This window comes from Pseudoliparis swirei, chromosome 4 (assembly GCF_029220125.1).
Source record: "Pseudoliparis swirei isolate HS2019 ecotype Mariana Trench chromosome 4, NWPU_hadal_v1, whole genome shotgun sequence".
Taxonomy (NCBI): Eukaryota; Metazoa; Chordata; class Actinopteri; order Perciformes; family Liparidae; genus Pseudoliparis; species Pseudoliparis swirei.
In genome coordinates this window covers 23816368-23829544 of record NC_079391.1, presented here as the reverse complement: position 1 = coordinate 23829544, position 13177 = coordinate 23816368, and the positions used below count along the sequence as shown (strand labels likewise).

Genomic DNA, 13177 nt, shown 5'->3' with positions numbered 1-13177 from the left:
AGGAAACTCCTGGAAATGCCGTGATCTCCCATCAGACAATAATAGCACAACACATAACACAACAGGATGCTCTGAGTGCAAAGGTATTAGAGCAAAAGGTGTTTCTTTAGTTGTTTTCATCCGACACAACCTGCCAAGTGAGAGTAAGAAGAAAATAACTTTTTCGAGATGTTTCTCTGACTGAGACCTGATTTTCTTTAACGACTCTTACTGACCAAGTGAAGGGTGAGAGGTGACTGACGCGTACATAAAGGAGGTTCTCCAGCGACTCCTTTCCATGTGTGTTTATATGCATGTGAAGCTCTCCTGCCACATAATAGTATTCAGGACAGCCCTAGTTGTGTCTTTGATTTTGGGGCCTCAGTTATTCTGCATTAGTCTTCCTCGTATATATTATTTACATTCAACCTGAAATTAATATTTAATGAAACATTTCATGTTTTTTTCAATATATAAAGGTCGAATAAGATACGGTGACTCATGCTTTTAATATACATAATATAGAATATTATTTTAAATTCCAAACAGTGTATGAACACAGACATGGAGAGGGATAGATTAAATTCAGTAACACAAGCACAAAAGACCAACAGGTTAGTTAAATATGTTCTGCTTCTGAAAATCTACCGGTGGACAGAAATACCCAAACAAAAAATCAATGATCACCTTAGATTAAACTCTGTACAGGACTGTCAACATAGAGAGAAAAAAGCACAATGATATGAGAGTGGTCATTACATGGAGCAAACTATCTATTTGACATGCGATAAGTGAAGTTATGCCACTCAATCTGGCCCATGGCTAAGCAGCTGCTGTGAATCTGTGGCTGTTAGTTTCACTTCCAATCATATTTTTGAAGGAGAAGGAACAGATTGTGCTGAGACAGTGTTCGTTAACATTTTGACGCGGGTCGATTTTTCATTTTCGGAGGCAGATCATGGAAGGCTATCCACTCTTTTCAGGTAAATGTTTGTACCAAAACATGTAATAGGAAACACGTTTGATACACACACTCTCTAACAGATGAGTTTTCTGTGTTATTGAAATCAATAAAACAACATTTTTTTGAAACTTTTTTTTTTTTTTTAAAAGGCCATTTTTAAAACTGCGTGTTTTTTTTAATTAATTTTTGTTTTTAAGATAAAATAATAACTGATGTCGCAAGCAGTAAAACACTATTCCGTTTCACAGCTCGTTCGCTGTGCGAGACTCATTCAACATGATTGGTCGAGACGCAGCAGGGTGGACAGTTTGCTGTCGGTCAGATCAAACAGCTGTAGGCTGCAGAGTCTCTCTGAATCATTCACAACATGAGGAATGGTTCCAAGCCTGAGGCATGGGAGTGTGTGTAAAGGTGCGTTCACAACAAAAGCGAAACTATTTTTTCGCGCGACTGAATCCCATGTAAAGTCAACGTACAGACGCTTGTGGCTGCGATAGACGCGATATTTTCCGGGGCGGGGCGTTTGGGGCGACGCGTTTCCAGCGGCACAATTTTCGCCCCGAGTTGAAATATTTCAACTTTGAGGCGGTCATCTCGCAACTCGGGCCAATCAGCTCTTGTGTTCCGCTCTCGTAGCGCTGGAAGCGGAAGTCTTTCAGACGTAACTGACTTCATCGGTGAAAGTGACCGAGCTGAGTGAGCCTCCGGGTGATGTCATGAACCCAAACACGAGGGCGTTAGTGTGTGAGACGTCCACAACAAATATAAAGCAGAACTAGTGGTTAGTTATTCTGGTGGATGAAGGAGATGATAACGGTCTTTACGGAGACGAGACACGGAGATAAGCCCCGCCCCTCGCGGAGCGCCTCAACGCTTATGGCGAGAACACGGTGAACGGTCGAGCGAGTAAACTCACGCGTTTTGGGCGACGCGAAAAATAGTTTAGCTTTTGGTGTGAACGCACCTTTAGGGAGTGAGGCCTCAACAAGATTTGAGTTGTATACCCTGTAAACCTGTGTCCCCCACTCATACTTCCTATTGTGAAGATGGATATTTTCAACAAAGTTTCCTAACACTAGAATCAGAGCTCCCCAAAGCATTTATTCGTGACTTTTAAACTCATAACTGGATATTTGCAAGGATCTGTGTCAGAAAATAGACCTCAGGTATGTAGTCAGTTGGGGAGATTGTGTTATACCATGGCCTCGCGTCAGATGAAAATCCATGTCAGTGGACCACTATTCTGGTCTTCAACGAGATGTGAAATACGGCAATCAAGTATGGGCATCACAGTTGTAAAATGATATTTGGCTTTAACTTTATGGACAAAAAAATTAAGAACATTACGGGATTTATTCCTTGAGTACCTCAGCTCCTCCTGACATATCAATTAAAGAAAGCCTTTATGTAGAAATACCTTGCCGCTTCGGATTGAATGCCAGAAGTTACGAGGTGATTCCTTTTACCCTTGCTTTCTAGTTTTGAACAGAGTTGAAGGTTAACTCGGAGGTCATCTACATAGGAACTGCTGCATTGACTGGAGGCAGAGGAGAGTAACTCGCTGATGTGATAATCAGAGTTCAAGTCTGAAGTATTCGAGAATGTTCTTTAGACGTGACTTTACAAACTAAACATGAATATGAAATGTGAGAAAGGGAGAGCAGTAAGTTTGATGTCCACATGTCAAGATGAAATAACTAGTTTGCCTCCATTCAAGAAAACAGTGTTAGTCATTCAGCGATCAATACTCTTCAGAAAGAAGTCCAGATGTCAACAAGTTGAACTTAAGCTCTTTCCATCTATGTCATTGTGACTTCTTCATCACTACCAAATACCAGTGGAAAAGTAATGGAATATAAAGGGTTAGGTTAGAACTGCATATGAGGAAGAGCATTCCTTTTGATTTGGAATAAGCAACGTCAAGCAGGGGTGGAATAATGTTGTATTCACTGAATTTATTTCATACTGTCTGTGTGTTCTTGCCCTTTCTGTTTCACAGTAACCTCTGTGTTGAGAGGAGCATGTTTCTTCATGTATCCTGACTTAATTAATTGTCTGCCCTTTAGCTCTGTGTGGAGGGGAAGCGGTTTTGCATCGATTAACAGATCTCTGTGGATAAAGCCTGTTGATGTAGTGTGAAGAAGAGCCCAGGCCAACCTGTGAGATGTCGCATCTTAACGAATGTGTCACAAGACCCAACACACACTCTGGGGATAACAAGGAATGCATATCTTGGTAGCTGAACAATACAATATCCCACTTATATTAGAATATTAGCTTTGCCCACACATTCAGCTCAGCCTGTTATGTCCTGTAACACTATTTAGAATCCTGGCCAGAAAGAGAGACTGCTTTGTGTGATCCACTGAATAAAACTCATCTGAACCAGCCATAGTATTGGACCTGAAAGAAATGTTTCCATCTTTACACTTCCATTCAAAAGTTCAGAATCTCTTGGCACAAAAGCTTGACTCTGTAGAGACGACCTTTCATGCTTTTCAGGTGGTAGAAAGTCCTCTTTTGCAAATAGATGTTATTGTGCATGAAGGGTTTGTTTTGTGCATGGAATTCAACCAGACTGACAACCGAGAGAGCAGAAGGAGACAAAGATCCCTCCGAGCCAAGGATTTTACTTTAGAGTGGCACACAAAAAAGCTGGAGGTCCTCCTCAAAGAAAAAAATTAATTGCGATCCAAATTGCATTTCTTGCATTTTACGTACATTTAAGACCATGGTAACCATTACAACATCCGTGAAAAATGTAAGTTGATCTTTCTAAATGAAGTCAGAATGCATACAAACATGAAAAAAGCTTTTTTACTTTCTGTAACTTTACTGAACTTTACTTGATAAGTTGTTTTAATTATGGATGTATAAAGAGATCTTTATATCTATGAAAATAAAGTCAAGGTAGGCATGAGTATTTTCATCTCATGCTACTTTTATACTTCTTCTGCACTACATCCCAAATGTAAATAGTGTACTTTTAACTGCTCTTCATTGGTCTGACAGCTATAGTTAGTAGGCATGAAAATCCCTCACCTTTCGGCGAAATTCGCCGTTTTGAAACCAAAATAGGTGACTTACGTGAATCGTGTAGATCCGAAGAGTTTTTGTTTTGGGGTAGGGGGAGGGGGGGGGGGTCAATTGGCCAGCCGGCCGGCGTTTATGAGATTGGAGTGGGACACGGAGAAAATGTGGTGTGGTGCTCTTCACAATAAAACATCTTTGATGGGACGTGTCGCGTCTTGGTCAATCAGCGTCAAGATGTCTTCAGCGTTTGGTGGTTTAGGTTAGCTTGAATGTTAGCCCGCTACATCTGCTGCTGTCACGCTGCACGGTGTAGCGATGCTAACAAAGTACCCGTACGTTAAAAGCGATGTGATTTAGCATATTTTTAGTCTCAATACTTCATTAAGAGAGCGAACAGAGCGCACGCGCTGCTCCGTGTCAAGCTGTCTGCGCACACTGCGCAGCGCTCACAGCGAGTGGCGTTAAGTGGCGGAATGTTTGAGTCTTCGGCTTTAAAAATAAAAATAAAAAAAGATGCCAGAAGTGAAATGTTTAAGTACTTTGTCTCCAATGCAGACAGTCTGTAAAGTTATGCAACTCTACAGCTGCTCATCCTGATGAACTCTGTATCATCCGGTCAGATACTGACTAAAGGCCTCATAGTGTATAATCAATGTTATGATGGCTCCATGTAGTTTCATTAACATCTTGCTGTAGGCTAATACTAATATTACTGCCATTTGTTAAGTGTTGAAAAAGTTGGTAAAAAGTGAACCATACAAATATTTTATTTATTACTATTATAGATAAATATACCAGTATCGTATTTATGGTATACTGTTTTCATGGTATTGTATCAGTTTCATGATATTTATGGCAGGTATGGTAGAGAAGATCGTGACAACCAGGTAGAGGCAGAACAGACTCAAGGAACAAACTCAAGGTTCAGCAGAGCACAAGACTTGAAGACTTGTTCACGCCAAAAAAAAAGGAAGTTGGTTCATGAATGACCATATTATATACAATGACAATTTATATTTATTACTATTATTATAGGGCCCGATCACTGACTTGGTGTCAGAATGGAGGACCTATAGATTATGATACAACGTTGATGTTCGTGGAAGTCACCAGCACCCCCCCCCCCCCCCCGTTTTCATACCTGAGTTAGGTAGATACTTAGATTACAGTTTATCATCCTCTTCCTGTCCAATGAAAAACCGTGTATCTCTTTCGTGGAATATAACTTGTTTAAAGACATTTTCTAGTTCTTAGGATGAATAAACTATTTAAACAGCCTCTGTGCCCATGAATACTTGACATGTCCTGAGCTCAATATCGTCAATCTGATGTTTGAGTGTCTTGTAATTGTAATAATTTGGGGCTCAGTATCTTGCACAAGAATACTTAAAAAAGCGCACTGGGAGAGCCGGGGATGAAACCACCAATCTTCCCATTAGTGGACAACCCCGCTATAGCTACAGAGCCACAGTTGTCCCTAATGTATTATTACTATTTTTTCAAGAATAATATCTCTTTGTTGCCATATCACAAAACTGCATGGTTAAATACACTTCAAGGGAAACTTTTTTGTCATGGACCTTTGAGGTTACATATATTTCAAACGAGGAGGTCGAGGTCATGGATGGGTCAGAAATCACTGAGTGGGTTATCCCATGTGAACCAAGTACATTTATTGGCTGAACATATCCATGTGGTAGATGTGATACCTCAACCAAACAATGTACTTTTGTCTGCCATTGTAAAGTAATTTTAAGCAAACCCTTACGTTTTTGACTAGAAACTAACCAAGTAGTTTTTGTCACCCTATATTTGCAGTTCCAGTCCTTTTAAATAGTTTCATACTGGCACACGTTCAGAAAAAGATGCCCTTTGAAAAGGGAAAGAGTGCAGTTGTATGTGAATTTCATTTTGTAGGAGACAGAGCTGCTTATCAGTATTTTATACCACCTAAACTCACCACAACAAGTACTGTATCCAGTATAAAAATGTTTTACATTCAGCTTGGAAACTAATCATTAATAGTGACGCCCAAGTCCAAGGTTGTGCTGACTATATAGCTCCTTTAAGATTTCAGCGGTCTGGAGTCTGCTAATTGATTTAAAAAATAGGATTCCATTTTTTTATGTTCCTCATTATTTCCACTCAAGTCAAGTGGTTTAGCTTTACTGAAAGGGATGAACAGATCACAAATGCTCCAATAGTAATTGACTACTTTCACTTCTTTTGCTTTCGCCAGAGACCTTGAAAGCTCGGAGGGGAACGTGCAACTGGAGTGATAAAATGATTAGCCGATCGACAGCAAATCAACATGCAACGAATTAAAGCATCAAATAATCATTTCATTCATTGCCGGCTCCAGTTTTTAAAACAACTCGGCATTGGAATCTGTTTAACTTTTAATGCATACATGATACACATTCGGGCTACAATATCTTTTTGATCGCTGGGCATAAAAATTTAACAGGTATTATTCACAATATTATTGACAAAACAGCCCTGTGCATAGGCACAGTGACGCTCACAAACTCTGAGTGTTGTATAAAGTTCTCGGGTCCGTATGTTATGTTGTACGTAAGTTGGCTTCAAGCCCTAAAGCGTTGCCATTGTTTACTTTTGTTCAGGTATGATGACATAGGTGCAGTAAAATAAAAAGAAGTGTTACCTGTACCAGGAAAAAGTATTTTGAGCCAATACACAATTATTGGTATTTCTGTATCATCTTTATACATTTCCGCATTGGTTGGCCTATGACGAGGGGAAAAGGACATTTTAAATCAATTTAATTCAATTCGGTTTATTTTGTATAGCCCAAAATCACAAATTACTAATTTGCCTCAAAAGGCTTTACAATCTTTACACATTGATATAAATGAAATGAATGAAAAGAATGAAAAATTTAACTAAAGTTGATAGCAGACATTTCGATAAAAATTAAGAGAAACTAAAGTTGAAAGTACACATTTGGATATAACGATGTTGAACATTTCTACTGTAAGAAGGTTTATCATAATGTGTGAGGTTTTCTTTTCTTTTTTCAAAGGCGAGGCGACAGAAAACATTTAAAATCCCTTGCAATAGAAAGTGGCAACTTACCCAACCTTGACCACAATTTGTGATCATAACAAAATATACATGAACTAAAAGCAGCAAAGACAGCCTAAATTATTCATTATGCAGAGGATTTACGGACTCAACACATGCCGTATGTGCTCTGGGAACAAGATAACACAATAGCGCCATGTGAAACTACATATGTAGCAATGCTTGGACTTACAACCTATCGGCAAAATGAGGTTGGTGGGTATGGAAAAGCTTTCTGTAGCATTATTAATAATTGCGAGTCTCACTTTTTTTTTCTCCAGAGATTGAAACATATCATTAGATCCATGAGAGGCATTAGTGTGAGGGATGGCAGCAGCACCAAGCTGGATCTCCCAATGGTCCTTTATTAGCCACTAATCCACTGATGATTATTCGTGAGAAAGAAGAGTGTGTGTGTGTGTGTGTATTTGTGTGTGTGTGAGCGTGCTTGCATTGTGTGTCTGTAAGATGCATTTTGGCATAGTGCTCTGTGTATTAGCCCAGTGATTTATTATCTGGGTATGCCATCCCTTCTTCCCCAAAGCTGCATTGTCCTTTTTGCCAATTAATTCTGAATCTGTTACGACCAGAGGGAGACAGAGAGAGAGAAAGAGGAAGAGGAAAAGAGAGAGACATAGTCAAGACATACATTGTCTGAACCCCCGTGTCAAGTGCAGTGCAATATTTTTGAGTAAGATGTGGCTAGTTAATTTCGCTCTTCTGTTTTCTTTTGATTTCCGTTCATGCTTTTCTTCCTATCGTTCCCTCGCTCTCCCTCTTCTCTAATGCCATTTATTTATGCAATTGCCTGCATGCTGTTTTCTTATTTTCTTCCACCTTCCACTCTTCATTGTTTTGCTGTTCCTATAACAACCGTGGGGTAATTACTCAGCCTCTGTGTTTCACTCTTAATCATGTTCATGTGACACCGGCCGTGGTTGGAAGCATTCTCTCCATTCGTCCTATTCTGGTGAACGCGATATCCCAAGAACTCCTTGAGGGAATTTCTTTAAATTTGGCACAAATTAATCTGATTTTGGTCAAACATCAGGGTCAGACCTCGATAATGTATCTACGCTAAGTATGCCAATATTTTACTCAAGCGTCTAATAGGATAAAGTGATGAAGTGATGACACTGCATAATAAGGGAAAAGTTAGCTTCTCTGTGAGAAACAATATTCTGACATTATGCAACGCCATCCCCTAACCCGAACAGAAGGGGAGGTTGTGACCATATCTCACATTTTGTCGGATACTGAATATGTACTGCAACCAGCACATCCTGCACCATCTTCTGTCCAACCACTTTGGATCTTAAACTGTCAAAAAACAAAAGGCATTTTCTACTCTTGTTACAGCCAGAGAAAGTCAAATATATCGGAAAATCATTTTCTGGACTTTCGCCAACCCTAAATAAATGTAACACAATTAACCATTTTGTTATATATTCCAAATGAGGATACATCTTTTTTTAATCAGGTACCAACACTGACCCCCCATAAAGCAGTTAACTGGCTCGAGCCCTGAAAGTATACCGCATTCCCCTGCTGCGGTCAACAAACACCGCTACGCAGCATCTTCTTTCTGTGTGTGTGTGTGTGTGTGCACTGATAAGATGTGTGTGTGGGATCTGAGTGTGTGTTACTAGTGCCGTATGATTGCTGTTTACACGGGTGTAGACAGCATAGCACTGATGATAATTGCTCGTTGAGATGCAGAGATGGCCTCCTTTTCTTGTTGTCTGAAATACAAGACAGTTGAATTTAAATGAGCGTCACTGATTAAGAACAGGTGAGAAGAAAATTACTGGATGACTTGAGCAGTATTATCACCACATACTATTTGTTGGAGAGATTTATTCATTTGTGTATTTGTAGTTGGGAAAAATAATGAATCTGAAGAGAAATGTAGCATCACAACGTTCATAGAGAGTTTTTATGTTCATGTGTGTAGCATTGCTTTTTCTTAACTGATACTTAATGCTAAAATATTGTCAATACGCATATCTATAGCTGGCACATTGCTCTCAACATGGCAACAACGCATAGATGCCTTGTGGTTGACTCAGCCACAGCCCGATACGGCGTCTCTACGTCCTAATATAGTCACTTGTGTTCTATGGTTGTAAAATGGAGACATGGCGTTGGACGTAATTCCCAGTCCGCAAACCAATGGGTGATGTTACCGTGATTTCTTATATACAGTTTATTAATACAACCCACACAGAGGGAGAGTGACATTACATTATATTACATGTCATTTAGCTAACGCTTTTATCAAAAGCGACTTCCAATCATGTTACATTCATACACTGTAGATGCAGCTACAGGAAGCAACTCAGGGTTAAGTGTCTTGCTCAAGGATACATCGACTAGGGCAGGGATTGAACGGCCAACCCGCTGATTGAAAGGCGGACCTGCCATCCACTGACCCACATGAAATGTAAAAGAATAGTATAAAATAATATCATCACAATTTCTGATGACTGATTTAAATGCCTTGTTTTGACCAACCAACAGTCCATAACCCAAATATTTTCATTGTATTAGTTTGAAAGTCCTCAAATGAAAGAAGACAGTGCCAGCGAACGTTTGTAAAAAACAACAAACCATTTAATCCATGATCTAAATTGTTAAGTGTTAAATACTATCCTCTTGATTTGTCAATACATATACCAGTCAATCATTTTAGCTTCAAGTTCCTTAAAGTTCCTTCTCGTCGTGTTAGAGGTTTGGTTGTCTTCAGAGAAGTATTACTTTTATTAATACTGGTGTGAATGTCGTGCCCACCTGAGAAGTACCTCATGCAGACGGTAGGTTTTAGACTTGTGCAAACAGCTCTCTTTTCTGATTGGCACCGGTTTGTTTACATGTATTACTTAATTTTGAGTTGGCAACGCTGCTGCCTCAGCCGGCTCTCGTCTGTGTTGGCTGCCGGAATGTTTTCCTGGGCGGCGCAGCAGGTTGCAGTGAAACACTGGTCGATTGCTGAGAGTCCGTCAGAGAGGAACAGAGTGGCGCTTTAGAGACAAACAACTCTGGAAGACCAAAGGGAATACAAAAAAAATGCCCGAGACTTGTACATTTGGAGTGAAAATGAACGTAGCAGCCAAACCCACATTCGCCTTTTGTCTCAATAAGTCAGCAATCAAGCTGATCAGTGTGTCTGTGTGTAACAGGTGTGTGCAACAAGCTCTGATCCTATAAAGACAGAGAGGAACAGAGATAGCATGCTTCTCAATTGTTGTGTGTTTCTGTAACCTATGCGAGGAACATCATTCATAAATGTGGCTGATGTAACCGTAGTGAATTTACCTAGCATAACAATGTGGAACAAAGGGCTGTCACAATATCTGTGTGTCACGATTATCATGTCCAAAATAAATCCTGATAACAATCATATTGTGACATCTCTTGATTATAAATATTAATAAAATGATCCATCAAATGCATCATTATCGTCAAAGAAGGTGTATCGCGTGGAAGCCTCAACTGTTTCTACTGACCCTCCCAGACTTCGAGAACATATTGTTTCACACAATGTAACTGAATAAAGCAGCGTACATTTCCTCAACCAATGTGTCGCACTGTTGCGCTCCACGTGTTTTAGAAATATGTCTTGACATGAGCCATATCAAGGGCGGTATCTTCCTCAAACGTGGTCCGCTAGTCACCACGATCAACCATCTCTAAAGTGCCGTCTTCCCTGTTTCACCCCTCTTCAGGTACAGAGTGGTACTTGGTCCGAGTGGAGTTGACCGTGACGGATGTCAATGATAATATCCCAGAATGGAGCATGGTTCCTGCCCCCTACCTGGCTGTGGTTTCCCCTGATGCCCCTGCGGGGGAGCTGGTCTACAAGCTCCAAGCTGAGGACGGGGATGAAGGCAACAACGGCGAAGTGGAGTACTTCCTGTCTGACGGTAGACTATTTTTTTCCTCTTTTCTCCTGCATGTCCTATTTAACATTTTATTTGAAATAACTCTTTCTTTTAAATTCCTTTTAGTCTCTCACTCCTTGCCTCAAGGTAAGGTCGATGGATAAAACACTAGGGCACTATTAATATAATAACTAATATAAGTGTATGGAATAGAGGGATCCCTTACAAATATGCTTTTTTCCGCTTTTACAAGTGGAATGTTTGAAGCTAAATAGTCTCATGAGGAGTTGAGATGGTACACGTTGCATCCATAACATCTTTACAGTTTCCTAGTAATTATCATGTCTACGTTCGAAGGTTTTATACACACATCAATGCACCAACTTCAGTAACTATAGGAGTCAAAATGAGTTTAAATGATATCTAATAGTCTGCTTGGTTCTCGATGATGATTCATCATTACAGTGTATAATACAGAGAAGTCCAAAATGTATCTTTTAATGCAGAATCAAGTTTCTTTCTGTTGCTTGAGCCTTTTTTGAGGCCAGTTAATATGTCATGCACACCTAGTTATTTTCCAGTGTAATTTAAGTATGGAGAAATCGTTTCGCAAAAATAATTACGGAGAAATAATGTCGGAGAAATTGTAATGATTTATTTTGCCCGTTTTTGGAATCTGTTTCTGTCTTTCAAGAGACAGTCTGACAACTCTCCCCGTGGGGGTGACAGAGAGTGAAGTGACAATATGAACGTAAAGAAAGAGAAACATGAACGCAGTTTTGAATTGATGTTGCTTTAATTGTTTAATTGACAGTCGGATGCCCGGTATCTCTGAATGCCCTGTAATCTGTTACACGTAAAGGTTATTTAAAACATGTGTTTGGTTTGCTTTTTTACTTTTCTTCTATGTGTATTGTCCTTATTTAAATATCCCCTCTTTGATCTAAGGCTCTTCCATATCTTATATAAGGATCGGAATATTGGATATGCAATAATTGTGTGAAGCGATGCATGAAAACCCACACAGATCATGGCCTTTAATGGAAAAAAAAGTTGTTTTAAATGTGTATTTTAACAAATGGCATTTTTTGGGAGTTGAAAACAAGTTATGATTCTATATATTTAATAGAAATAAAATTAATACTCAAATCAACAAGCATGTTGCTCTTCTCTGCAGGCGGTGATGGTCGTTTTGAAGTGGACAGGAAAAACGGCCAGGTACGAACCACCGGCCTTCCGCTGCAGCGGGAAAGGGAGTACCTGCTGACGGTGTTGGCGGCCGACCGGCTGGGCAGCCGCAGCGCCCCCGTCGTCGTGTCAGTGGTGGCCGGAGCTCGGCCGCCGCAGTTCACCAACGTGTCCTTCACCATCGCCATACCGGAAAACACGCCTGAAGGACAGTCGTGAGTTAACAAAAACACACACCGACATTAAAAATAAAAAATAAATCCTGTGGGATTACCTCCAGATGAGATGTGTTGGCCTTGCAACGCAAAATGTAGGGTTTTCCTACCGTGATTTCTAGATGACGGGGTTTACACAGCTCACACACACATCAGTGGACCCATACATTTCTCTGAGACATTTGTCTTTTTAACATAGACATGACATAATATTTGTTTCTACCTGTCTTCAAGTATTGATTTACACACACACACACACACACACACACAATGGCATTTTTATGCAGTGTTCCGTGATGGATTTAATGCATATCCTGAGATAGTTTTTTGGCGTGATATATATTAAAATATGCATGACACACACACACACACACACATACACGCTCTCATATGCCTTCACACATTTGACTGCTTAGGCCTGTGTACCCCCACACAGAGATGAGCACACACACATGGCCTCAGGTCTGACTAAAGTGCTACAGTTACGACTAGTGTCCTTGAATGGTGTCGTTATCCCCTTCCAGCTTATTGATGTGACTGACACACATGACAATACAATAAAGTGGGTATGCCAGTCTGTTGTTTACTCTGATTTCATCGGGGAAGTTGTGTCAGGGTGAGATTGCACGTCCAATAAATAACAAGCAACAACTGAAGCGTTTTACACTTTTATTGCCCCACCCCGACCCCCCTCTTAGTGCTCTCGACGTGGCGCTGCTCTACTGGAAGCTCCATGAAGACATATACTTGACTTCACTGTGCTTCTTCTTCATAGTTTAGATTTTTTATTTAAAGTGTGGTCGTTTGAGGTACTTATCCATAGTCGGTATATA

General features: G+C 40.1%; 1 protein-coding gene across 1 annotated transcript in view; it reads left to right on the top strand.

Annotated features, from left to right (window-relative positions):
- si:ch211-186j3.6 (neural-cadherin) overlaps window positions 1-13177 on the top strand; it is a 327506-nt gene that overhangs the window by 91193 nt on the left and 223136 nt on the right. Inside the window, exons 2-3 of the mRNA XM_056412797.1 lie at window positions 10786-10983; window positions 12119-12344. Coding sequence (XP_056268772.1) covers window positions 10786-10983; window positions 12119-12344 — 424 coding nt within the window. The remainder of the gene's footprint in view (window positions 1-10785; window positions 10984-12118; window positions 12345-13177) is intronic.